The sequence below is a fragment of the Bubalus kerabau genome, chromosome 22, assembly GCF_029407905.1.
Source record: "Bubalus kerabau isolate K-KA32 ecotype Philippines breed swamp buffalo chromosome 22, PCC_UOA_SB_1v2, whole genome shotgun sequence".
Lineage (NCBI taxonomy): Eukaryota > Metazoa > Chordata > Mammalia > Artiodactyla > Bovidae > Bubalus > Bubalus kerabau.
Window position 1 is genome coordinate 36973439 of NC_073645.1, and position 25923 is coordinate 36999361.

The following is a 25923-nucleotide window of genomic DNA, read 5'->3' on the forward strand; positions in this document are numbered from 1 at the left end:
TCATTGCAGTGTTGTTTGTAATTGTAAAAGATTTCAGGCAACCCAAAAGGCCTGCTCACAGGGATAAATCCTTTATGGTGTCTTCACATAATGAATCACAGGGCAACTGTCAAAAGTGAACGAGAAAAGTCTTTGATGTGGAAAACACCAACACAAATAGAATATAAAAGTAAGGCGCAGATGGTACATATGATATGTTACTCTTTATGAAAAACGGAGATGAAAAGAGCTTGTATTTGTATTTGTTTATATGTGCATGAAGAAACTCTGGGGGTGTTTGTAAGAGGCAAAGAGCAGTGGTTTCCCATTGAGGGAGGGAGTGGGAACTAGGCAGATGGGGCACAAGTCCAGGGGGAGGCCCATCGATATAAATGTCTTTATACTTTTGAACCATGTGAACTGACTCAAAAATCAAGTAAAAATTTTAGAAGGGCATTTTGGTTTGGAAAGCTGTAATTACGTGAATGAGAGACTAGTCACATACAGGTGGAGGAAGGAAGTGGTTTTTCAAGATGACATTCCTGGGTTAATCCTAGAAAAACCTCTAGGACTTAGGAGCAAAAGGGGCTTTTAATGAGAGCCAGATTTCTTCCAGAAATGACATGTCATTTGTGAGGAGTGAGCACATCATCTTGGGCTTCAGGCCATCTTGCCTGGTTGTAGCTGACATCATTCTGTCTAGATACCGATAGCCGGAAGTTCCAACTATAAAGTCAAGCCATTGTGGACTCTCAGAGGGTCAAGGCCAAAAGCTGCTGAATCTCTGCCCTCCTCCCCAAGAGACCCTGCTTTTTAAAGGAAGTGATTCCTTGGGGGAGTTTTGCTAGTTTTTTCATGCAGGAAGAGCCATAAAGATCAAACACTGTTAACCTTGAAATGGATGTAGTATGTCCTGAAATGGGTGGTCTGGAGATCCCAGTAGATGACAAGTTGGAAGAGAAGAACTTCACAGATTATTAGAGAATGTTTTATAGATGAAGATACAGGCTCAGAGAGGCTAAGTGACTGCTTAGGGTCACACAGCACTCTTAGAGCTCTCAGCATGGAAGAACTGGGGGCTCTTAAGTATCAGCCCAGGACTTCACATTCTGCTCTTACAGTCACATAGGCCATGGACAGCTGGTGACATGGTGGGGTGTGTGTGTGTGTCTCTTTACATAGAAGTGGTGGATGCTGATGGAATCAGCATCCTCAAAGAGAGAGTAAGGAAACTGTGACCAAAAAACCCAGTATGGATGGTACTGCTGGGAGCAACTCTCCCAACCCACAGGTGCCCAGCATTCAGGGAAGGCATCTGGTCCCATCACTTCATGGGAAATAGATGGGGAAACAGTGTCAGACTTTATTTTTTTGGGCTCCAAAATCACTGCAGATGGTGACTGCAGACATGAAATTAAAAGAGGCTTACTCCTTGGAAGGAAAGTTATGACCAACCTAGACAGCATATTCAAAAGCAGAGACATTACTTTGCCAACAAAGGTCCGTCTAGTCAAGGCTATGGTTTTTCCAGTGGTCATGTATGGATGTGAGAGTTGGAGTATGAAGAAAGCTGAGTGCCGAAGAATCGATGCTTTTGAGCTGTGGTGTTGGAGAAGACTCTTGAGAGTCCCTTGGACTGCAAGGAGATCCAACCAGTCCATTCTGGAGGAGATCAGCCCTGGGTGTTCTTTGGAAGGAATGATGCTAAATCTGAAACTCCAGTACTTTGGCTACCTCATGCGAAGATTTGACTCATTGGAAAAGACTCTGATGTTGGGAGGGATAGGGGGCAGGAGGAGAAGGGGACGGCAGAGGATGAGATGGCTGGATGGCATCACCGACTCAATGGACGTGAATTTGAGTGAACTCCGGGAGTTGGTGATGACAGGGAGGCCTGGCGTGCTGCGATTCATGGGGTCGCAGAGAGTCGGACACGACTGAGTGACTCAACTGAACTGAATGTTGCCAAACCACATTTAGAATATGGCATTTTTAGGGTGGTAGTGAAGTCGCTAAGTAGTCGCTCTTTGCGACCCCATTTATTGTAGCCTGCCAGGCTCCTCTGTCCTTGGGATTTCCCAGGCAAGAATCCTGGAGTGGGTTGCTATTTCCTCCTCTAGGGGATCTTTCCTACCCAGGGATCAAGCCCACGTTTCCTGTATTGCAGGCAGATTCTTTACTACTGAGCCACCAGGGAAGACCTAATTTTTTTTTTTAAGGTTAGATATTGGTGAACTAGACAGTGCCCACAAGGAGACAGGATAGTGAGAGGCCTGGGCATTTTCACATGAGGGAACCTGACTGTCACTTTCACTGGAAGGAGGGTGCCGAGTGACTCTGTTTTATTAACAGGACAAAGTCTGGGTATTGAGGGAGCTGTATTTGGGTTTGATATGAGAAAACTTTCTCATAGCAAGACTTGTTGAGCTAAGGAGTTGGTGTCTTTTTCGCAAGCAAATGAGCACCTCCACCTCCAAGATGCTCAGACTTGCTGGAATTGCTAGTTGATGAAAGATTTTTTGCATTAGGGTGATTTCAGATGCTTCAGTCTGACCTGTGGCTTCAGGTTTGTTATGTTTGCAGCTGCATTTTAGGTGTCATCCTCTTGTCATTGGGCTTCCCATGAGGCACTAGTGGTAAAGAACTCCATGCCAATGCAGGAGACTTAAGAGACACAGGTCTGATCCTGGGGTCAGGAAGATCTCCTGGAGGGGGATGGCAGCCCACTCCAGTATTCTTGCTTGGAGAATCCCATGGACAGAGGAACCTGGTGGGCTAGAGTCCATGGGGCCACAATCGAATACAAGTGAAGTGACTTAGCACAGCATGGCATGTCTTGGTATCTCCATGTACTGAATACAAGGAATTTGACTTGCACTTTATTTTACTTTCCGGGAAGAAATTTTCATGTAGCTATCAATGAAAGCTTTTTATGGAGGCTCTGTTTTGAGGTGGATTTAAGGTGTTTGAAGTCTCGTCTCAACACTTGCGCTGAGAAGTTCACTTCCTGGCTCTAATATCATGACTGCAGCGTGATTATAGTGTGGTGAGAAATTGGGGCGGGCTTGCTTCTGAGCATACAGTAAACTGAAGATAAAAGGTAGCTATTTTGCTCCCAAACGCCAATTAAATTAAATGCCTTGACTACTGACTCAAGCTGTTTCTATCTTGTTTTGAAGTTGATTCCTTCCTGTTTAAGTAAATACACCCAGCTGTTGGTCTCAAGGGAGTCTTTTCTTTTTTTTAACCAATTCATTCACATGGTTCAAAACAAAGACATTCAATGAAAAGTATCCCTCCCAGTCACATATTTTCTATTTGCCCAGTCCTCTCTACCTCCACCTCTGCTGTCTTAAGCATCCTTACAGAATTGCTTCATGTAGATAGAAGCACTATGAATATATATTCTAATTTTTGCCATTTTCACACAAAGGGTAGCATGCTTACACAGTTTTCTCTCTCATTTCTTTCTCCTCACATTATCTTGGAAGTCTTTCCTATCTAGGTAGATAGGTAATATAGGTATTAATATAGGCATATATCATTTTTGCGTGTTTCCCAGATGGCTCTGTGGTAAAGAATCCACCTGCTGATGCAGGAGATGTGGGTTTGATCCCTGGGTAGGAAAGATCCCCTGGAGGAGGAAATGGCAACCCGCTCCAGTATTCTTGCCTGGGAAACCCCATGGACAGAGGAGCCTGGCAGACTACAGTCCGTAAGAGTTGCAAAGAGTTGGACACAGCTGAGTGAGCATGCACGAGCATGCATTTTTACAGCTGGTTAATGTTCCATCGCAGGAATTTACCAAGGTTTAGTTAACCAGTATCTGTGTGTTAGTTGCTCAGTTATGTCTGTATTTCCTCTTCTGTGATCTCGGTTCATATTTTTGGCCTATTTTTCTGTCGGATTGTTGATCTTTCACATATCAGCTCCTAGACACTCTTTATGTATTGGTGAAAGTAACTTTTTGTCTCTGACATAAGTAGCAAATAACTTTTCATTTGTCTTCATTTTTTGGCTGCATTATGACATTTTTTTGCCCTGTAGAAGTTTTCTTCATAGAGTCAGATTTCTCATTTTTTTCCTTTACAACTTATGGACTACAACTCATAGTGATGTCTTTGTTACTTTGCAATTACAGAGGAATTCTCCCAAGTTTTCTTCTAGAACTTTTATGGTTACACTTTTGACACTTAACTTGTGAATCCATTTGCAAGCTTTCCTCTATTCTTTTGCAGATGGCTGTCCCGTTGTCCCAATATATCTTACTGACGGCACCATCTTTTCCCATTGGTTTGAGATGCCCTAATGGTTTATCACGTGCTGAATTCAAGAGAAAAAGGGTCACTTCTCAGAAACTCCTTCCTGAGGCTCTCTACTACTCTGCTTTCCTGTGTCCATTCCACATGCCCACCCAAGACTTGTCTAACCCTAACCCAAGACTTGTATTTCTTCCTGCTTAAGATGCCCGGCAGCTCCTCCTCAGAACTTCCGGTGGGAAGAAAGTTGATGGGCTGTGCTCCCTGCAAGCAGATGCAGCTGGCCAAGTGCTTTGATCTGCTCCCAAGCACAAGGCCTGATAAGGGATCAGCAGTGAAGGAATTCACATAGCAAGAAAAAGTCAGCATCGTTGTTTAAATATGAATCATTTGGCCCATCTGCAGTCTTGGCCAGAATTCACTGTGAGATGAGTAACTGAAAATGTAGTTTCTCCAGGACTTGAGAGAGTCAGCGACTAGGTGCAGGGGTTAGGCCCTCAAGAGGAAACTTAAATGTTTAAACCCTTCTCTGCTTAACACACTAATCGTAAGAGTCCAGAGAATGACTTTACTCAGTTTCCCTTCTCCTATTTTGCAAGGCGTTGGATTTTCTCCCGTGGCCTTCTGAATGAGGATGCAGAATCAGGAATAGCCAGTGGCTCTCGCTTCCTCTGCTACAGACGAACTTCAGCTCCAGTAGTGCTTGTCTCACATTAGGGAGTTGCTTGGCCCCCAGTCTGACTCTGGCTTGGAGATCTGGCCTTCCCCTAGTTGAGCAGGAGGAGGCCTGGAAGGCTGGGTGTGTGGTGCTGTGATTAGTGATGGGCCACCAGTTGATGGTGGTTGTGGTTAGCTTCTGGTTGGGCGTTTTGCTGGAAGCCTGTGCTGGCTGCTGAGGAGACAGTCTATATATAGGCTGGGTGAAGATCACAGGCACCAAGTCCAATGGCCATGTTCTTTTCTTTCTAGCTCTGGGCCAGGTCTGTATCCTCTAGTTTCTCCGGCAGTAATTATGGGTATGAATAGCGCCTCTGTGGAGTAAATGAAATGTGTTGAGAAGGCTTAAAAGAGTGCCTACACCTGGACTTAGTGTGAGCAAAGACCGTGAAGTGCTCACAACTCCACCCAGAGAGCTGTCAAAATGAGGGTCGAATTCGTGGTGGTCAGTGCAGAGCACAGGCACGTTTGACTGTTTTCTTCCAAATTCTCCTCCCCGTCTTTGGAACTTTCTTTCAGGGAGATCACAGAAATACCAGCACTGGTATTTGCAAGTGGTCAGGAGGCAGGGTCGTTAACCTTTCTCGTCCCTTCTCTCGGGGATGTTTGTGACTTGACCCTGCTCTCAGCCCCTGGGCCCTCTGTCTTCCACTGCAGGTCAGGGTGGGAGCCGTCCAGTTCAGTTCCACCCCTCGTCTGGAATTCCCCTTGGATGCGTTTTCAACCCAACAGGGAGTGAAGGCAAAAATCAAGAGGATGGTTTTCAAGTAAGTACAATCAGATACTGCTGCAATTATAGCAATGCTAGCTGCTCTCAGAATTGCCTTTGAAGAGTTGCATCTGCTCTTGACCCCACAGAGGGAGAGAGGGCTGTGGCCCGGCTTCCAGAAGCCCAGGGGTGCACGACGGGTAATAAGAATTCCCTGCTCAAAGCTGCCCCTTATTACATACTGTCTAAGGTGGGAACTTAAATGCAAGTTAAGAAAAAAAAAAGGGAAGTATTTGCTTCTGTTGTGTGTGGATGTCAGCTGGGGAAAGGTCTAGTGAGGGTGGGGACAGATTAAGAGCTGGTGGTGGGAAGAATCCTGGGTCCTTCTCCCGGTTCTCTCCCTGGTGAGACAGGATGACTCACCACACTTCTAGGAGCCTCATTTTTGTGACTTAAAAAGAGTTAGCACTCCTCTGTTACTGAAAGCACTTTAAGAATGATGACCCACTCTTTATGTGCTCATACACATTCTATAAATATATATATGTGGTGGGTCATGGGCTTCCCAGGTGGTGCCAGTGGTAAAGAACCTGCCTATCAATGCAGGAGACATAAGAGATGAAAGTTCGATCCCTGGGTTGGGAAGATACCCTAGAGGAAAGCATGGAAACCCACTCCAGTATTCCTGCCTGGAGAATGCCCTGGACAGAGGAGCCTGGTGGACTGCAGTCCATAGGGTTGCAAAGAGTTGGACATGACTGAAGTGACTTAGCACACACGCACACGAGGTGGGTCATGATTTTAGGCACATTACAAGTCAGCTGATGTGTGTATATGTACATACATATATGTATATATTTTATGTATATTTTTATGTATACATAAATATGTATATTTTTATGTATACATAAATATGTATATTTTATGTATGTGTATTATCCATATATGGCTATATGGATATAAACGTGTGTTATACACACCCACATACATATGCATACACATATTCAATGTTCTTCATAAGCCCTTACAGAAGAATGCCTTTATTGGCCACTTGCTACTTGGATCTCTGAATCTTCTTTTGTCTCTGCTGCCCTCGCCCTAGTGTCTACTGAAATCTTGTTCAAGTCCATAGTCCCAGCCAGGTACACCTGTCACCTCCACTTGCAAAGACCCTGAGCTCTGAGGTCCGTTCATCAGTTTCAGGCCTGTAAGTCCCCAGTGCTCTCAATAAGCCAGAATCCCCACACTGGGAACAGAAAGACCTCTGGGGATCCTACAGGTCCCAGAGACCTCCAGTGACTCTTATTTTAAAAATTTATTTTATATTGGACTATAGTTGATTTGCAATGTCATGTTAGTTTCAGGTATACAGCAAAGTGATTCAATTATACATATATCTATTCTTTTTCAGATTCTGTTCTCATTTAGGTTATTATAGAATACTGAGCAGAGTTCCCTGTGCTATACAGTAGGTCTTTGTTGATTATATATTTTAAATACTTTGTTATTATATATTTTAAATTTCTTCAGAGAAATGCCCTTTTAGGTCTTCTGCCCATTTTTTATATTGGATTTTTTTTTTTTTTTACTTTGAGCTGCATGAGCTTTTTATAAATTTTGGTAATTAATGCCTTGTTTGTTGCATTGTTTGAAAATATTTGCTCCCATTCTATGAGTTGTCTTTTCATTTTCTTTATGGTTTCCTTTGCTATGGAAAAGCTTTAGAGTTTAATTAGGTCCCATTTGTTTATATTTGTTTTATGTGGGTCAAAAAAAGATATTGCTGCGATTTATACCAAAGAGTGTTCTGCCTATGTTTTCCTCTTAAGAGTTTTATAGTATTCAGTGTTACATTTAGGTCTTTTTGACCATTTTGAGTTTATTTTTGTGTACAGTGTTAGAGAATGTTCTAATTTCATGTAGCTTTCATGAAATTTTCATGTAGCTTCATGTACATGTAATTTCTTTTACATGTAGCTGTCAGTTTTCTCAGCACCATTTATTGAAAAGACTGTCTCTTCTCCATTGTATAGTTTTGCCTCCTTTGACATAGGTAAATTGACCATAGATGTATTTCTGGGCTTTCTATTCTGTTCCATTGATCTATATTTCTGTTTTCGTGCCAGTACCATACTCTTTTGATTACTGTAGCTTTGTACTATAGTCTGAAGTCAGGGAGCCTGACTCCTCTAATGTCATTTTTCTTTCTCAAGATTGTTTTGGCTATTTGGGGTCTTTTGTGTCTCCATTCAAATTTTTTGTTGTTCTGGTTCTGTAAAAAATGCCAAAAGTAATTTGAATTGCACTGAATTTGAATTGCATTGAATATATAGATTGCCTTGGGTAATACAGTCATTTTGATTATATTGGTTCTCGATTAATATTGATTCTATTGATTCTTCCAATCCAAGGACATGTTATATCTTTCCATCTATTTGTGTTGATTTTTTTTCTTTCATCAGTGTCTTATAGTTTACAGAGTCCAAGTCTTCTGCCTCCTTAGGTAGGTTTGTTCCTAAGTATTTTATTAATTTCGATGTGATGGTAAATGGGATTGTTTTTTTAATTTCTGTTTCTCATCTTTCATTTTTAGTGTATAGAAATGCAACAGGTTTCTGTGTATTAATTCTGCAACTTTATAAATTCATTGATGAGATCTAATAGTTTTCTGGTAGCATCTTTAGAATTTTCTATGTATAATATCATATCATTTACAAACAGTGACAGTTTTATTCTTCTTTTCCAATTTGGATTCCTTTTATTTCTTTTTCTTCTCTGATTGCCATGGCTAGAACTTCCAAAACTATGTTGAATAAAAGTGGTGAAAGTGGACATCCTTGTCTTGTCCCTGACCTTAGAGGAAATGCTTTCAGTTTTTTACCATTGAATATGATGTTGGCTCTAAGTTTGTCATATACAGCCTTTATTATGTTGAGGTAAGTCTCCTCGATGCCCACTTTCTAGAGAGTTTTCATCATAAATGGGTGTTACATTTTTCATCATGATGTCAAAAACTTTTTCTACATTTATTGAGATAATATGGTTTTTATTTTTCTATTTGTTAATGTGGTGCATCACACTGATTGATTTGAGAATATTGAAAATCCTTGCATCCCTGCAATAGATCCCACTTGATCATGGTATATGATCCTTTTAATGTATTGCTGAATTCAGTTTGCTGGTTTTTTGTGGAGGATTTTGGAGCCTATGTTCATCAGTGATATTGGCCTGTAATTTTCTTTTTTTGTGGTATCTTTGTCTGGTTTTGGTATCAGCGGGATAGTGGCCTCATAGAATGAGTTTGGGAGTGTTCCTTCCTCTGGAATTTTTTTTGGCCGAGTTTCAGAAAGATAGGTGTCAACTCTTCTCTAAATGTTTGATAGCATTCACCTGTGAAGTCGTCTGGTCCTGGAGTTTTGTTTGTTGGGAGTTTTTAAACCATAGTTTCAATTTCATTACTTGTTATTTGTCTGTTCATATTTTCTGTTTCTTTATGACTCAGTCCTGGGAGACTGATCTTTCTAAGAATGTGTCCATTTCTTCTGGAGTGTCCATTTTATTGGCATGTAGCTGCTTGTATATGTCTTTTACAAGCCTTGGTGTTTCTGTGGCGTCAGTTGTAACCTCTCCTTTTTTCATTTCTAATTTTATTGATTTGAGCCCACTCCCCCCCTTTTTTTTTCTTGATGAGTCTGGCTAAAGGTTTATCAATTTTCTTTTCAAAGAAACAACTTTTAGTTTGATTGGTCTTTCCTATTGTTTTGTCTCAGTTTCATTTATTTCTGCTCTGATCTTTCTGCTTCTTTCCCCCGACTAACTTTGGGTTTTGTTAGTTCTTGTCTCTCTAGTTGCTTTAGGTGTAAGGTTAGGTTGTTTATTTGGGATTTTTCTTGTTTCCTGAGGTAAGATTATATTGCTATAAACTTCTTTCTTAGAACTGCTTTTGCTGTGTCCCATAGGTTTTGGATCATCATACTTCCATTTGTCTCTGGGTATTTTTTGATTTCCTCTTTTATTTCTTTAGGGATCCATTTTTTTTGTTGTTTGATAGCACATTGTTTAGCCTCCATGTGTTTGGTTTTTTTTTTTTACAGTTTTTTCCCTTGTAGTTGATTTCAAATCTCGTAGCATTGTGGATGGAAAAGATGCTTGATATGATTTAAGAAAATTTACCAAGGCTTACTTTGTGGCCCAGCATGTGATCAATCCTGGGGAATATTCCACATGCAGTTAAAAATAATGTGTCTTCTGCTGCTTTTGGATGTAATGCTCTATAAGTATCAATTAAGTCCATTTGGCCTAATGTGTCATTTAAGGCCTGTGTTTCCTTATTGATTTTCTGTCTGGATGATGTGGTGTCCATTGATGAAAGTGGGGTATTAAAGTCCCCCGTTATTTTTGTCACTGTCAATTTCTCCTTTTATAGGTGTTAGTATTATATATTGAGGTGTTCCTATGTTGGGTGCATATATATTTTCAATACTTACATCTTCTTCTTGGGCCGATCCCTTGATTATTATGTAGTGTCCTTCTCTGTCTCTTACAGTGGTCTTTATTTTAAAGTCCATTTTGTCTGATATGAGTATGGCTACAGTAGCTTTCTTTTGATTTCCATTTGCATGAAATACTTTTTTCCATCCCTGACTTTCAGTCTGTATGTATCCCTAGATCTGAAGTGGGTCTCTTATAGACAGCATACATATAGGCCTTGGTTTTGTATCCCTTCAGCCTTTTTGTATCTAATGGTTGGAGCATTTAATCTATTTATGTTTAAAGTAATTACCCCTGCCTCTGCTGGAAACCCTCCAATACCATCTGGTAGGTCTGGCCCAGGCTCTTAGGAGGTCACAGATTTTGTCCCTGGGATCTGGTATGAAACCTTGTGTGCACCCTCCAAGAGTGGAGTTTCTGTTTTCCCCAGTTCTGTGGCAGTCTGCAATTAAACACTGCTGGCCTTCAAAGCCAGATACTCTTGAGTCTCCTCCTCCTGATGCCAAACCCCCAGGCTGGGGAGTCTGGCATGCAGCTCAGAACTTTCACTCCAGTGGGAGAGCCTCTACAGTATAATTATTTTTCAGTTTGTGGGTCTCTCACCCAGTGGGTATGGGATTTGATTTTATCATGATTGCATTTTTCCTACCATCTCGCTGTGGCTTCTTCTTTGTCTTTGGATGTAGAATATCTTTTTTAGTAGGTTTCAGAGTTTTTGTTGTTGTTAATGGGCTTGGACTCAAATGACTCAGCCCTGCTCTCATGTGAAAAGTTATGCCAGTTGCAGTGACTGGTACCAAAAGGCACTTTATAGAGGTCACTCTGTACCTCTCCCAGCCCCTTATTTTATGGAGGAGGATACTGAGGTTGAGAAGGAGCAGGCGACTTGGCCAGGACCACAGAATCACACTGCTCATCCAATAGGCCCCATGGAACCGTCCTTTCTCACCTCTCCCTGCCCTCTCCTCAGCCTCTTCCTCCTAACACTTAGTTGAGCCTCTTGTTAGCTGTGTTGAAAGTCATACCTAAGGGCTGTCATTCATGACCCATGACATGCAGAGACACATTGAGAATGTGCCAGATGAAGACACTGGGGTGGAGAAAGATGCCTCTTTACATGTCTGAACAAGGTCAACTCTTTGGGGATGTGAACAGTTAGCACTTCTGTATCCCAGGACGACTATAAGATGACCAAACAGGACAAGAGGCAGTAACTGGATTTTTGGCGAAGGTTGCAGGGTCACCGAGGACACTGAATGTTGAGACACTCGTATTATTCAGAACAGAGGAATGTTGGCTGGCTGGGAGTGATGACCTCCCCAAGGCACTTTACCCTTTTTCTTCAGTGGAGTTTGAAATTCTGGACTGATGAGTACAGCTATGCCCAAACCCCAGAACACTTGCCTTTCCAGACCAAGGCAGTCCCCTAAAAGTGTGTCTTGAAATGGCTAAGAAACCACTATGACAATCACCTTATTGCTATTTTGTGATAACTTTGGGAAATATTACAAGCAAACCTTCCAATGTTGTACCTCGTGATAACCTAAAATCAGAAAAAACACAGCCAGAAATTGGCCTCCGAAGGCTTAGAACTCTGGCCAGGGGGACTATACAAGTCTGTTCCATCATCTGATTAATTTCATAATTACACAACTCTGAGTTTTCTGTGATTGAATTTTTTTGGACCCCATCTGTAGCTTTATCAGAGTTGTAGTATGTTTAAATAGCTCTACAGAAATAGCACAAAGCCTTTTATAGTAGCTGTGGCTTATTTCAAGCTACATTAACATTTAAACATAGTTTTTAGAATAGATAAAATTATAAAACTTTTAAAAATATTATTTGGTGTGTATTTTTTCATAAAGCTGCATTATTTCCCACATTGAGCCCTTTTATGGTTATATAACAAACCAGTGAATTTGTCTGTTATAATGTTGTAAATTAGTCACTAAAACAGGGTTACCCCACCCCTGGTCATGGACGAGTACTCATCCGTGGCCTGTTAGGAACTGGACCACACAGCAGGAGGTGAGTGACGGTCAAGCTTCATCTGTAGTTACAGCCACTCCCCATCACTCACATTACCCCCTGAGAGCCACTCCTATCAGATCATCAGGTGCGAGAGATTCTCACAGGAGTGTGAGGCCTACTGTGAACTGCGCATGCGAGTTCTAGATTGCATTCTCCTTATGAGAATCATCATGAAACCATCCCCCCACCCCCCAGCCTCGGTCCATGGAAAAATTGTCTTCCACAAAACTGGTCCCTCGTGCCAAAAAAGGTTGGGAACCACTGCCCTAAAAGAACACATTTAGCTAGATTCCAGGATTTTTATCCACTGCCAAAACCACCACCAACAAAAACTCCTGTGATCAACATCCCTCTGCCTACAGCGAGTGTTCTTAGGAATTATTTTTCGAAGCCTGTTCCATGCACTCTCTGCACCAGAATCACGGGGGGTGGGGGAAGGGAGGCGGGTGTAAAATGTAGATTCTTGGGCCTGGTTGCACATCCACCAGTTTGGACTCTGGGAGGGTGGAATCTGAGAATCCACATTATTAAGTCGCCTGAGGGACTTTCGTGCTTGCTAGAATTTGAGATGAACTCAAAAGATAAACCTCTTGGAATAGACTGCTAGGTGGTCATTATAATGACCTTTGATGGAGTGCTTACTAGGTACCATGAGGCATTTAACCCTCAAACAGTACTGTTACTTTCCCTACTTTAGCAAGTTTAACAGGAATCTCAGGCTAAGTAACTTTGCCGAGTTTAGCTGGTCAGTATACCACAGGTCTTAGTATCTGGGTCCTTGTTCTTGATCAGTCTGTGCGTTGGTCTCATAAACAGCAGTCCATCTGTGAACCTTCACTTTCTACCTAGATTAGTCCCATGGGAGAGAAATTAGCAAAACATTAGATTCTGGACTCAGACCTCTAGTTCTGGAGCCAGCTGCTGAGCTGAGAACAGACTCAGTGAGGAACGCTCCAAGAAATAAGGAAAGTGGAGGCAGCAGGGTTTCTTCTCACTTGCTGGGGGTCAGAAGCCATTGGGAATCTCCCCTGAGCTTGGTTGGCTGGAGTTAGCAGGGCAGGTGCAGGATAGGGTGACTGGCGTGGGCATTTGTGTGCTGAGCAATGTTGGAGGGTGGACACCACAGAGGCCAATAGAGTAGTGACCTGGGCCCTCCTGTCCTTGAAATTTAATTTCTCTCTGGCCACAGGCTGGTGACTCTGAAGAGAGGGCCCAGACCCACTCCGAAAATCTGGTTGAAAAGGAAGAATAAAGTTTGACACTGAAGGGGCTGAAGGCAGACCTGTATGAGAAATGAGAATGGGTTTTTAGCGAACAAGTGTTTTTTTTCTGCTCCCAAAGTACTAAACCCACAGGAAAAGAAGTGATGGTTAGATGGATGACAGAAGGGCATATTTTCAGGAGAGAAAGCTGAAGCTGGTTGAGAAAGTAAGGCTGCAGGATCACAGCCAGAGGCTCGTGGGAATCACCAGCAGGGGAAGCCACAGAGAGCTCCTGGCTTCAGTGAGAAAAGTGTTCTGTGACCGTTTGGGCAGTAGTACAGAGTCAGGGTCAGCAAACCTTTTCATCCGAGAGCCATACAGTAAATATTTTAATGCTCTGCTGGCCACATGGTCTGTGTAGATAGTACATAAATGAATGGGCACCCGTTTTCTGTGGCCATTTGCCCCAAAGCTTTAATTTGCCAACCCCCTCAAAGGAATGACCGTTAGCTTTGAAATCAGCCTGCTGCTGCCAAGTCACTTCAGTCGTGTCCGACCCTGCGTGACCCCATAGATGGCAGCCCACCAGGCTCCCCCATCCCTGGGATTCTCCAGGCAAGAACACTGCAGTGGGTTGCCATTTCCTTCTCTAATGCATGAAAGTGAAAAGTGAAAGTGAAGTTGCTCAGTCGTGTCCAACTCTTAGCGACCCCATGGACTGTAGCCCACCAGGCTCCTCCATCCATACTGGAGTGGGGTTCCATTGCCTTCTCCAGAAATCAGCCTGACTGGGTTTAAACTGCAGTTCTGACCTCCACTAGCTGAGGAGAGGCAGGTTGTATAATGCGATGGTAAGAACTTGGACTCTGGAAGTTCTGGATTCAAGTCCTGCCTCCACCACCCATGAACTGTGTCACTTTGGCTAAGGCCCTTATCTGAACTCACCTGTTTCAGAGCTATGGTGAGAATTACATGAGCCAAGCACCTTTATACACACTCTTAGTGGTGCTTGGTGGACAGTAAATATTAGCAGTTAGTATTACTGGTCTCTGAGCAGGGGATTCCTCATCTATTACCATCCACTGAAAGGCTTTGCCCAAAATCTATTGCAGTAAGTCATTATTTTCTGCCTAGGTGACACCCAGAGCCGGCAGTTCACCCTCTGTGGATGTGGGCACGAGCCTCCGATGGTGAGATTTAGTTGGGATTCTGTGCTGGGATTCCAAGCTCAGCCAACAGTCTCCATAACTGCACTGTGAGGAATGGACAGTCTTAGCCTCCTGATGAGATGCGACCATAGTCATCTGCCCTGCTCTGAAAATAGTCAAACAGTTCAACCTCCCAACGCCCAACCCCGAACCTGGAAGTGAGACACAGAGGCTTGATCTTGAAAATGACCCTTGCATCAAAGGCCCGCCATTCATGCTCAGAAATCCTTACCAAGCTGTTACCTGCTTTCCCAAAGACGTGTTGACCTGTAACAAGAAGGGAATGGTTCAGGGATGGGGAGATAGGAGGTGGGTGTTAGACAAATGATGAGAATCATGCCCTGGAGCCACCATGGGGAGAGAAAGCAAATGCATACATGAATAATGTTATTATATAATACAGCACATGTGCAGGCTGAGTGCTGAGTCCAGAGGAAGAATTCATTTTTCTTCATCACTGTGGTTTAGATCTTTCTCTCTCTCTTGTTTCCCCCCTTAATATATGCATTTAACACTGTGTGTGTTCTCAGTTGCTCAGTTGTGTCTGACTCTTTGTGACCCCATGGACTGTGGCCCACCTGACTCCTCTGTCTGTGGAATTCTCCAGACAAGAATACTGGAGTGGGTTGCCATTTCCTTCTCCAGGGGGATCTTCCCAACCCAAGGATTAAACCCACATCTCTTGCATCTCCTGCATTGGCAGGCGGATTCTTTACCACTGGTGCCACCTGGGAAGCTCCATCACTGTGGTTTAGATGGTGAGAGAATGCACAGATCATGTGGGAATTGTCCCTTTGAGCCTCTGCTGGGAGAAGGTGGCTGTTGTCTCAGGTTCTCATTCCAATTTCACCCCTGGATCTCTGGCTCTTCTTTTTTTTCCTTCTGGGTGAGCTCAGAGGAGGGCGCACAGAGACAAGCCTTGCTCTGAAATACCTTCTGCGCAAAGGATTCCCGGGGGGCAGAAATGCCTCTGTGCCCCAGGTCCTCATCATCATCACCGACGGGAGGTCCCAAGGGCATGTGGCCCTGCCCGCCAAACAGCTCAAGCAGAGGGGTGTCACGGTGTTCTCCGTGGGCATCCACTTCCCGAGGTAAGAGATTTGGTTGTGCTGGGTCAGCCCTCTGGGTCAGCCTCGTGGGCTTTATGGCCATGGGCAGAGAGGGGAGCTGGGAAAACCATCCTGGATTGCCGGGGTCCAGCCCCGGCTGATCCAGGGTATTCGAAGGAGAGACGGCTAGGCGACCTATTCAAATGTTAATTAGAGATAATAAAGAGGAATAGAATGAGGATAGCTCAGTAGGAAAATTCAGTGGAGAAAAGAAGCTGAGTGGCTTGGTTTACGCGGAAAATCAATATAACCCGTGACACCAGGTTAGCTCTGACCACGGAGGCCGCAGGCGCCCTCTCGAATAGCGGAAGGTGCCCCACCTTAGACACCTTCTCGAGTGGGTCTTAGAAGCCCAGGCAAATAAATGGTCGCAGAGGACATCCACGCTCCAGATGGACACTCAGCTGGAAGTTAAAGGGAAGAATGACATGGGGAGACCAAGCATTGGTGAGCAAGGCCCATAGCTTTATTTTCAACAGGGGCTTTTATACCCTAAGTTACACATAGAGGACAATAGGGGATGCAAAATCAGCAGTCTTTGATGCTTATCAAAAACCAGGGTTTCTTTCCTGCAGATTTATCGTATACAAATGGTTTAGGTGATTTACATCATCTTCTGGCCAGAGGCCTATTAACATTTTATGACTCTTGACAAGGACTTATCAACAAAGACTTATTTTCTCTAAGAGTAATTATTTTAAGGTTTGGCGCCATCTTCCGAAGATAAGATTACGTTCCTATAGGGTGGATGTGTAATGGGTTTACAAAGGAAAGAATTTACTACCTTAAGGGTCTAAAGTTACTAACACCAAGGCCACTACTTATTTTTTCTACATACCAACTATATTAATTAATACACATTCAAGGATACAATTCACGGGATATGAAAACTTGGCAACAAACATTGGCTCATCAATGAAATCTTTTACTAGTTTTATTCTGACAGTTTCTAACTCTCTGAGAGGCTCTAAGCTATTTGAATATCTTAAGCTTCCCGTGCCTCTCGAGGCTGGGAGACTGTAAACAATCGTATGCATAGCTGTAGGTGTCCGGGTAAACTTGTCAGGCGAGTTAGAGAGCCATCTGAGGGGTTTGGATTTAAACACTCCTAATTGCCCAGGAACTTTATTAATTGGAGCTGTAAGTTAACTCTTTGACAGAGAGAGTGAGATGGTGGTGGGGGACAGCCCCCAGTAAAGTCAGAGGTGAGAGCACAAAGCAATAAAGTAGGCAGACTCTGGTTTTTTGGGGGGTAGATGCTCGAGAATATCCGGGGGCGCTCCCGAGGCTCGATCCCGCCTTTGCGTATGCCGAGCCCCCTTCCTCATGACCTTTGTCACGAGTGGAATGTCTCTCGCCGGCTCCCGGCACTGGATCTTCGGGGACCTGTCTTTTCCTCACTTTGCTGTATTGTTGCTACCACACAGGGAACTCCAAGTCTTCGGAAATCTGAGAGTTTGCATTGTCTTTAGTCTGAACACTTGGTTTCAAGGGTCAGAAACTTGACTGCAATGTATCTGGGCAGAAATGGAAATGCAGGGACTCATATAACTGCACCAGTGGGTCAGGGCTCTCTCGGGGTCAGCACGAGTTAAGGATTTCGCTGCCTTTTAGACTCTTTCTGTCCCCCATCCAATTGTCTCTGCTGTTCTCTCAGCCCGGCTTCCTCAGGAAGCTGGGACTGTGGGTGCAGGCAGCGCCCCAGGTCCCATCTTCCCAGGTCCATCCTGGAAACAAAAGACTCATTTCTCCCGTTTCAAGTTGAATAATCCAAGAAAGTGTTCTGGTGAACCTGAGACCAGTCTGTGTCTGGCTCCCCTCTTCTCCAGCTTGTTTCTCCAGATGCTGAAATCTGCCTTCCTGGTGAGGCTGTGGGGTAGGGGAGGGTATGTTCTCAGCCCTAAAAATGGAGGTGACCTCTATGAAGGTCTAGTTGTGGGTATCAAGTGAAATGACTCTGGTCCTGGCACTGTGCCTGCACACAGACATCTCTATTAATTTTAGTACTATCATTCCAGAACCAACTCCTTACCCCAGGACACCACAGTCCACGGATGTTCAAGTCCTTTATTTAGCCCTCCCATATCTGTAGATCACAAACATGGCACAGGAGCCACAGTGAGCTGAATCGGTGGGTGTGGAACCTACGGATCTGGAAGGGCTGCTGTACTTTTCTTGTTCTCTCAATAAACATAGGTTGTCTTCCTCATGCCAGACACTATTCTAGGTTCTCAGGCTACAGAGACAATAATACATACAAAGTCCTTGCCTTCATGGAACTCCTTCTAGGAAAGGAACTAGATAACAAACAAGTGAGTGAATAAATAAGTAATTTCAGGTGGACATAAAATGCAGAGAAGAAAAATAAAGTAGGTAAGAGGTTACAGAATGATGGGAGTAGAGAAGATAGCTATTTTTTTGGGGGGAGGGCATGCCACGTGGCTATTGGGATTTTAGTTTCCCAACCAGGGATTGAACCAGCAGTGAGAGCACTGAGTCCTAACACTGGACTGTGAGGGAATTCCCAAGAGGATAGCTATTTTAGATAAGGGGAGTCTGGTAAGGCTCCCTCAAGGAGTTGATTTTTGAGCAGAAACTTAAGAGAGGAACAAGCCTTCCAAGTAACAAAAGAGAGCAGGCAAGGCAGGCAGATGGCAAGTGCAAAGGCCCTGAGGCAGCAGCTAGCTGAGTGTCTTATAGAAACAGCAAGACAGCCAGAGAGCAGCTGGAGACCAACTGGTAAGGGGCAAATTACAAGAAATAAGGTGGAAGAGGTGGGCAGGAATCTGGGCTGGGGACTTTGTGGGTTATTGTGGAGACTGAAGTTTGTAATAAGTGGCGTGGGAAGTCTGTGGAGGGTTTTGAGCAGGAGCATTGCATGAACTGGCTTACATTTTTAGGAGATCACACTGACTGCCAAGAGGAGAATAGACTGATGGGACCGAGAAAGGTGATGATAGGGGCAGTGGGGAACCTAGGAGATGGTGGAACAGCTCACATGCAGTTTAATGGTGGTTTGTCATAGGGCAGCAGCTGTGATCTGCAGAGGAATGGCTGGATCTAGGCTGCACTTGGAAGGCGGAGCAGTGGAGTGACTGGTGTGTTAGACGTGGGTATATGAGAGAAGAATAGAAGATTTTGGCTTGAGCCCCAGCATGAATGACATGAGAAAGACTGGGAAAGGAAATTGAAGGCTGTTCCAGACAGGGCAGGTCTGATTCATATTGGCCATCTCAGTACAGAGGCTGAGTAGGGAGTTGGATGGAAGAGTCTGGCACACAGGAGAAGGGACAGGCATCGAGACAGAGACTGAAGATAGTGTTTAAAGCCTAAATAAGATCGCCTGAGTGGCGGGAGAGAGGACCTCCGAGGACCAGCAAGTGCAGGTCAGAAAGGAAGTTTGCAGGCTGAGCTTGCAGGCACCATGGGGCTGTCCTGACTGTGCCGTGTCCTGGTGCGATGGTGACAGCCACCAGCACTGTGTTGCTCTTGTTGTAAGTTGGTACTAACACAAGCTGCCTTATGGCTGGCTCCTCCTGTGTTCTCAGATATAAGGAACATAAACCCCTTGAGAGAGGAGGGGTGTTGCTTTATGGCTCCCTGCCCACCCTCCTGCCCAACCGTGTCTTACGAATAATAGTTGCCCAAGGCCTGCCACTGAGGATGGAACTCCCCACAAGGTGGACACACTGGCCCATTCTGGGGCTTTCTTCTCCAGCTGCTAGCTGGAGGAGCGCTTCTCAAACTATATGTGTTGACGGTCCAGTTTTTTTCCCCTAATGGATTATGCCCTGATGCTTAAAAAAAATGACAATAAAAATGAATTACCAGAAAAATGAAATAAAGACAAAATAGAAGCTCAAATTCTTATTAATTGACCCAACAGACATAAAAATGGCTCTGTCAAGTTGCCATACAGTTAGTTTATAAATGCCTGGTATCTATGCTTATAAGATTCTGAATCGGGGTGAGAAGTTTAGGGGCCTGTGCTGGCCCGCAGACCATACTTTGAGCATTCCTGGTGTAGAGAAATTAAGAAGCCAGTTGCTCAGGAGACAGGGTATCACTCAGATTTGAGAGCCCGAGTTTTGCAGACACAGGAAGCCTCCAAGGAAGCCTGCTGGGCTCGCAGGCCCACCTAACCCCTTCCCTCACTCCTAGTAGAAGGTCGGAGCACCGTTGACCAGTGGTTCTCCAGGTGTGTTCCTTGGACCAGCAGCATCAGCATCATTTAGAGCTTGTTAGAATCCCATGCACTCGGGCCTCATTGAATCCAAAACTCTGGGGCAAGGAGCCTCAGTCTCTGCTTTTTCTGGTCCTCGGTGATTCTGATACCACTGAAGTCTTAGAACCACTGTAGTGAGATTAAAGACTGATGCCGCTCAAACTCTTCCCTCCCCGCCTGCCTTTAGTGTATTTTAAACACATTCTCTGAGGATTCTCAGCTCTGGTTGAGTATCTGGATTACCCAGGGAGCTTTTAAGGTCTCTTTGGGAGCTGGGAGAGCTAAGGGTGGGACCTAGCAGAGCTGCCCACTCAAAGCTACTGTAAATCTAGAACTAAGAAGCCCCTCCTTCATGCCAGGCGCTGTCCTAGGTACTGGATAAAATGACTGGTTTCTGTGGTTTCAGAGGAGAATCAGAGTTTTACATGAGGTGATTTAGAGATCCATGAATGTTTTGCTGTATTGCCAAGCCTTGGTCTATTTTGATGAACTTTTTGATGGGTAAGATTCTAAATGGGTTACTGACTGCCTTTTCTTCTTAAAGACAGAGTTTTTCCAACATCCTTGAACCCTGCTTCATGCCCTAGGGTCATCGTCCCACCCATCATTTCTCTTCTGGGCACTGACAGTGCCCTCTGGTTGTTGAACTATGCCAGCTCCCACCTCTACATGGCCTCACATTGCTGGCCTCTGAGTTCTTATGGCCATGGTTTATAATCATCAGGATTATTTTTTTTCAATTACTAGTTATTCCTGTGTGTGCTTCTCTTGGCATCACCTAGAACCACAAACCACTTTCTTTCATTTCCTTTCTGGTTAAATTTTTCTCATCAGCTAAAAGTTATAAAACCGGATGACTAGATCTGTTAGAACCGAGTCTCAAATAAGAGCTGGCAGTTCGAGGGGGAGGCTTTCCTCTGAGGAAGTTGGTGGGTTGCTGGAGCGTGCACACATTACTACCCACAGCTCAGCATCCTCAGTCTTTCTGTGGTTCACATCTAGACTTTCCCTGCATCCTAGATGGATGAAGTTGCAGCTAGTGGGTGGTGGTGCTGTCCACACAGAGCCCAGGGTCTAGGAGATGGGTGGGCAGGAGGTGGGTGAGCATGGGGCGACGAGCCATTGTGACTTCTCTGCTGCGGCCGGGACTCAGGTGGGAGGAGCTGCACTCGCTGGCCAGCGAGCCAAGGGAGCAGCACGTGCTGATGGCCGAGCAGGTGGATGACGCCGCCAACGGCCTCTTCAGCACCCTCAGCAGCTCCGCCATCTGCACCACCGCCTCTCCAGGTGAGTAAGGGCCTCCCAGCTGGGAAGGAGTGGCCTTGCCCATATGGAAGTGGGATGCGAGGGTGGGGAGGGTTCCCCAAGGCCAGAAGTCAGGACACAGGACACTTCCCTAGGGAAGTGGGGAAGAGGGACAGGACCTACCATCTTCAGCCCTGAGACACTCGGCTTTGTCCAGCCTCCCCATCTTAGGCCCTGTGAGGGTTTTGGCTGGGAATCCTGAGATTGTCTTTGAGGGATCGAGAGGCTCGGGGCTTGGGACCCAGATGTGGGGGGGGGGGGGTGGGCCCTGAGCCTGTCTACTGCTTGGGAGGAGGAAGGAGCCAGCTCCCCACACTATCAGCACAGGGAGGCTTCATCTGGGGGTGAGATCCCTGTATGCATAGTCAGCTTTGTCAGGGTCTTCGGGAGCTGGAGTGACGTATGTAGTATGAAAGGTACACGTGTGCACAGGATGGAAGAGCTGTGAGGGGCGGGGCCTGTGCAGAGGAGATGCTCGGAGACTGGCTGGCCCTCCGCTGTGTGCTCTGCCGAGAGGGAGTGAGGGCAGGCGTTAGTGGGACCACAGGGAACGAGGCTTAACTCTGTCTTCCCTGTCTTGGGCATGCATGGTGGACATAGACTGCAAGGTCCAGCCTCACCCCTGTGAGCGCAAGACGCTGGAGACAATCAGGGAGCTTGCTGGCCTCGCCCCGTGCTGGAGAGGATCTCGGGGCACTGATGCTGTGCTGGCTGCCCTCTGTCCCTTCTCCAGGTTTGTCTTCAAGGTCTGAGGTCAGAGCCCGAGGGTTCGGCCTGGGCAGGGTTGGCCAGGGGCTCACGGGCTGCAGAGAGAACGGCTCTCTGGGGCCTTGGCCGTGGAGCCCGTGACGGGGATCAGAGGAGACCAGAGAGGGAGCCAGGGACAGAATTTCAGGGACACAGGCAGGGGCGCAGGTACTCAGTGTCAGAGTCTTGTAGACCCACCAGCCAGGCACCCAGGGTAGGTGAGTGGGGCAGGTCACAGCCATTCTGGAAGGCTGGTGTGTCAGCCAAAAACTGGTCAGATAGGGCAGTAGTTTGGACGTGGGATAGTGGTCTGGGAACTTGGTTCCTCTGAGTACCAGTTTCCACCTTTATGGGGGCTGAGCGAAGCAAGAGGCTTAAATAAGATCCTTGGATGAACTCCAGTTGTAGATGTCATGGGGGAGGCTGGATTCTTCAGGGCAGGAGCTCAGGCATTCGAGAGCCCCCGCTGCCCAGCTGCTGGCCACTCCCCTGCAGACTCCCCAGACCGTCCCTCGGCACTTTATCTGGATCACCTCCAGTATGGCCCCTGGTTAGCAATTTGTGATCCGACCCATCTGTCCTTTCTAGAGAGCCAGGGTAGCGTTCGAACCAGCTGCGTCTTGCCCCTTGGCCTGGCCTCTGCGATGAGGTCAGAGCATGTACACAGCAATGAGATGGAACAGCCGAGAAGCTGCCAGGGCCATGCTGGGCCAATGCCGAGTCCAAACGCCACCCTGGCAGGGAAGGGCCGTGCCCCGCACATGGATCAGAGGAAGTGGGGCCTGGGGCCCTGTCAGAGGCCATTAGAGGCTCTCTTCTGAACCCGAGCTTTCAAGTGAATGGAGGTAGTTCTTTGTTCTCTGGTGAACTGTTTAAGTGCCCCTCTGAGCTGGATGGTGTGTGACAAGGAGGTGGACAGTCACTGCCCCCAGTGCTCTTGGTCCAGAGAGAGCCTCCCAAGTGCTGGAGAGGGGCCTGTTTCCTTCTTGGACATCATGGAGAAGGGGCTGCTTGAACAGCCTTTATATATAATTATAAAGTCTTTATATCGTTGTGTTTCTTCATGGCTGCACTGGGTCTTTGCTGCTGTGCCTGAGCTTTCTCTAGTTGTAAGTGGGGGCGCCTCTCTAGCCGCCTTGTGTGGGCCTCCACTGCGGCGGCGGCTCTCGTTGCAGAGCGTGGGCTCTAGGGTGCCTGAGCTTCAGTAGTTGTCGCTCGTGGGCTCAGTAGTGGTGGCGCCCGGGCTTAGTTGCCCTGCGGCATGTGGAATCTTCCCGGACCGGGGATCGAACCTGTGTCCCCTGCATTGGCAGGCAGATTCCCAACTGCTGCACCACCGGGGAAGTCCCTCAACAATCTTGAATGGAGTCAGAACCAGGTTGCAGTGGGGCTGAGGCATCCAGAGGTTGGGAGGCCCAGGAGAGGCTGGTGGGTAGAGTACATTTAATGGCTTTGTGCTCGGACTCTGGGGACACCACCATTAATGAGCTGGGAACCTCCGCTGTCTGTTCCCATGTTCAGGAAGGGAGTGAGAATAGGACCTGCCCCAGAGGGCTTGTCTGGAGCATGCAGGAATTAATACATCAAGGCTTCTAGAATAATGCATATAGTAGGCTTTTCATCAATCCCTTCATTCAAGAAATCTTTGCAGAGGCTCTCCTGAGCTCTCAGCACTGCCCCAAGTCCTGGGGAATCTGCATGAGCATCTCAGAAACAGATCTGCCCCCGTGAGCAAGAGGCAGCAGTGAACACAGTAAGTAGCTAGAGGAACTCTTAGGTGATGCCAAGTGCCTGATGGGGAAAGAATGCGGGGGTGGGGGAGACAGAGCAGGGTGAATAGGTGATTAGGGTAGGGGAGCACTTTTAATTACAGTAGGCAGGGAAGGCAGAGAATGTGGCATCTGAGTCTAGAGCTGAGGGAGGTGGCAGGTGGTGGGGTGGGGCGGCAAGCTGAGGACAGGTCCAGGCAAAGGCCTAGACAGTGTCTGCTCAGTAGCATGGGCTCCCAGTGCTGGGCTGGGTAGGGAGGGCAGGGCCCGTGGAACTTTCTGGGCTTGGATGTGTGGTTTTATGAGGTTGTCACGGAGAGTAGACATGGGAGGGAAGAAGAGTTCTCTTTAATGAGCTGGTGGCTTGGCAGAGTTTTGACTTCAGCAACCCCTTGAGTTCAGAATTGACTTGGCTTTTATCCCAAGTGGATGCTTTGCCTTGGGTAAGCTCCTGCCCTAGCAGTGAGCCCCATTAGCCACCCCTCAGCTGGGCAGCACTGGGGTGGGATCCCACTGGGAGAAGCCTTCTTGGGAACGTTTTAGAGAACTTTATTGCCAAGGCCCCGAGAGAATCTCCTTTGAGATGAGGCCATTGTGGAGCTACTGCCAGGCAAGGGGAGGGCTTCCTGCCTGAGGGACAAGGACCCCTTCTTGCCTTGGCTGGCATGTGACCCCACAGAGTCAGGAAAACTGGGGAGGGGTGGCCCAGAGGGCAAGATGCATGGGCTTTGGAGTCTGAGACAGAGTTCAGATCCCAGCTCTGCTGTTTTGATAACCGTGTGACTTTGGGCCCCTTAATTCAGCCCTCTGAGCCCTCTTCTCCACCTGAAAGAGGCTATTGTCTCTTCAGATAGCTGAGAACTTGATGTAATGATGGGGACGGATGGAGCATGGAAGCCAGCACAGGAATGGTGGCCCTTGTGTTGCCACAGAAGGTTGGCAACCAAACCGGCCTCAGGGGTCATTGAGACCAGCCAGTGGTTTGCACACCCTCCTGAACTACAGTAGAGGCTTGCACGGACGCTTGTCCTGCAGATCAGAAAAAGCACATTTGGGTTGGGGGCAGGGCTGTGGTGCTGGGGAGCCGTGAACAGTCCCATTCCCTCTCCACCAAGGCTCCAAGGAACACAGTTGAAAACTACCCAATAGAGTTACTATACAGAAGAGGGGACTGAGGACCAGAGAAGGAAAGTAACTTGCCTGAGGTCACACAGCCAGAATCCAGTTGACTAATCCCAGTATTTCTTGCCCCCCACTCATTCTGCTGTCCCCAAGAAAGCTGTTCATGTAGCTCAGAGTATCGAACACAGACATCTCTTAACTTCTGGCAGGATAGCCAGCTTAAATTATCTTTTTTTTTAAAATTGCCTTTGAGTAGTTTGAAACATTTCCTACTCCATGTGCAGACAAAAGTTGGGGTGGAATCGGGGAAAAAACAGGTTTCTTGAGTCACTTCTGCATTGGCATCTTATGTCAGCTCTTAGTATTTTAAATAACCTTTCCTGTTAAACCTCTGATCTGTACCGTTTGATTTCTTGGGTCGTAGCTGGAAGAGAGTGTTCTTCACCCACCCCACCACCTGCTACAGGACCACCTGCCCAGGTACAGTCTGCCTCTTTGGTTCTCCTGTTCTTTCTGGCCCTGGGACGAGGCTGGCTCCCAAAGGGGCATTTGTACTCCTGGGGTAGTGAGTAGGGTTGGACCCAGCTCCAGGGCAGAGGCACGGGGATTTCAGAGGCAGAGCAACATGCTTGTGCGATACTCAATGTTCCCTCATTCAGCGGTATCTTTTCACTGAGAATGAAGTGAAGCTTTGGAATTACTTCCTTAACTGGGACTCTGCATTGACATGAGGCTGAGCAGGGCATGCACTGACCCCTGGCTTTGCAAACAGAAAACCTCATATCTAGCACCAAACCCAGAGCAAGATACCTGAGCCTTACTTTCTTTCTCTGTAAAATGAGGGCAATGTTTGCCCCTTGTCTGGACTCCCTGTCTCCCTACTCTGGATGGTAGAGGGTACCACACATGGACCCCTAGGGAAGATTCAGTAGACGATGTCCACCCAAGTGCTTCATCAGTTACAAAGTCCCCAGCAAACAGGAGGACTTATCAACCCCATTAGGATCATTCGGCCTGGCTCCCCAGTGGGCCCTCCCTACTCATGTGATG

General features: G+C 46.3%; 1 protein-coding gene across 1 annotated transcript in view; it reads left to right on the forward strand.

Annotated features, from left to right (window-relative positions):
• The window catches only part of VWA2 (von Willebrand factor A domain containing 2), a 46549-nt gene that overhangs the window by 9999 nt on the left and 10627 nt on the right, over window positions 1–25923 (forward strand). Inside the window, exons 7-11 of the mRNA XM_055560663.1 lie at window positions 5613–5722; window positions 15493–15687; window positions 21084–21217; window positions 21836–21968; window positions 25298–25353. Coding sequence (XP_055416638.1) covers window positions 5613–5722; window positions 15493–15687; window positions 21084–21217; window positions 21836–21968; window positions 25298–25353 — 628 coding nt within the window. The remainder of the gene's footprint in view (window positions 1–5612; window positions 5723–15492; window positions 15688–21083; window positions 21218–21835; window positions 21969–25297; window positions 25354–25923) is intronic.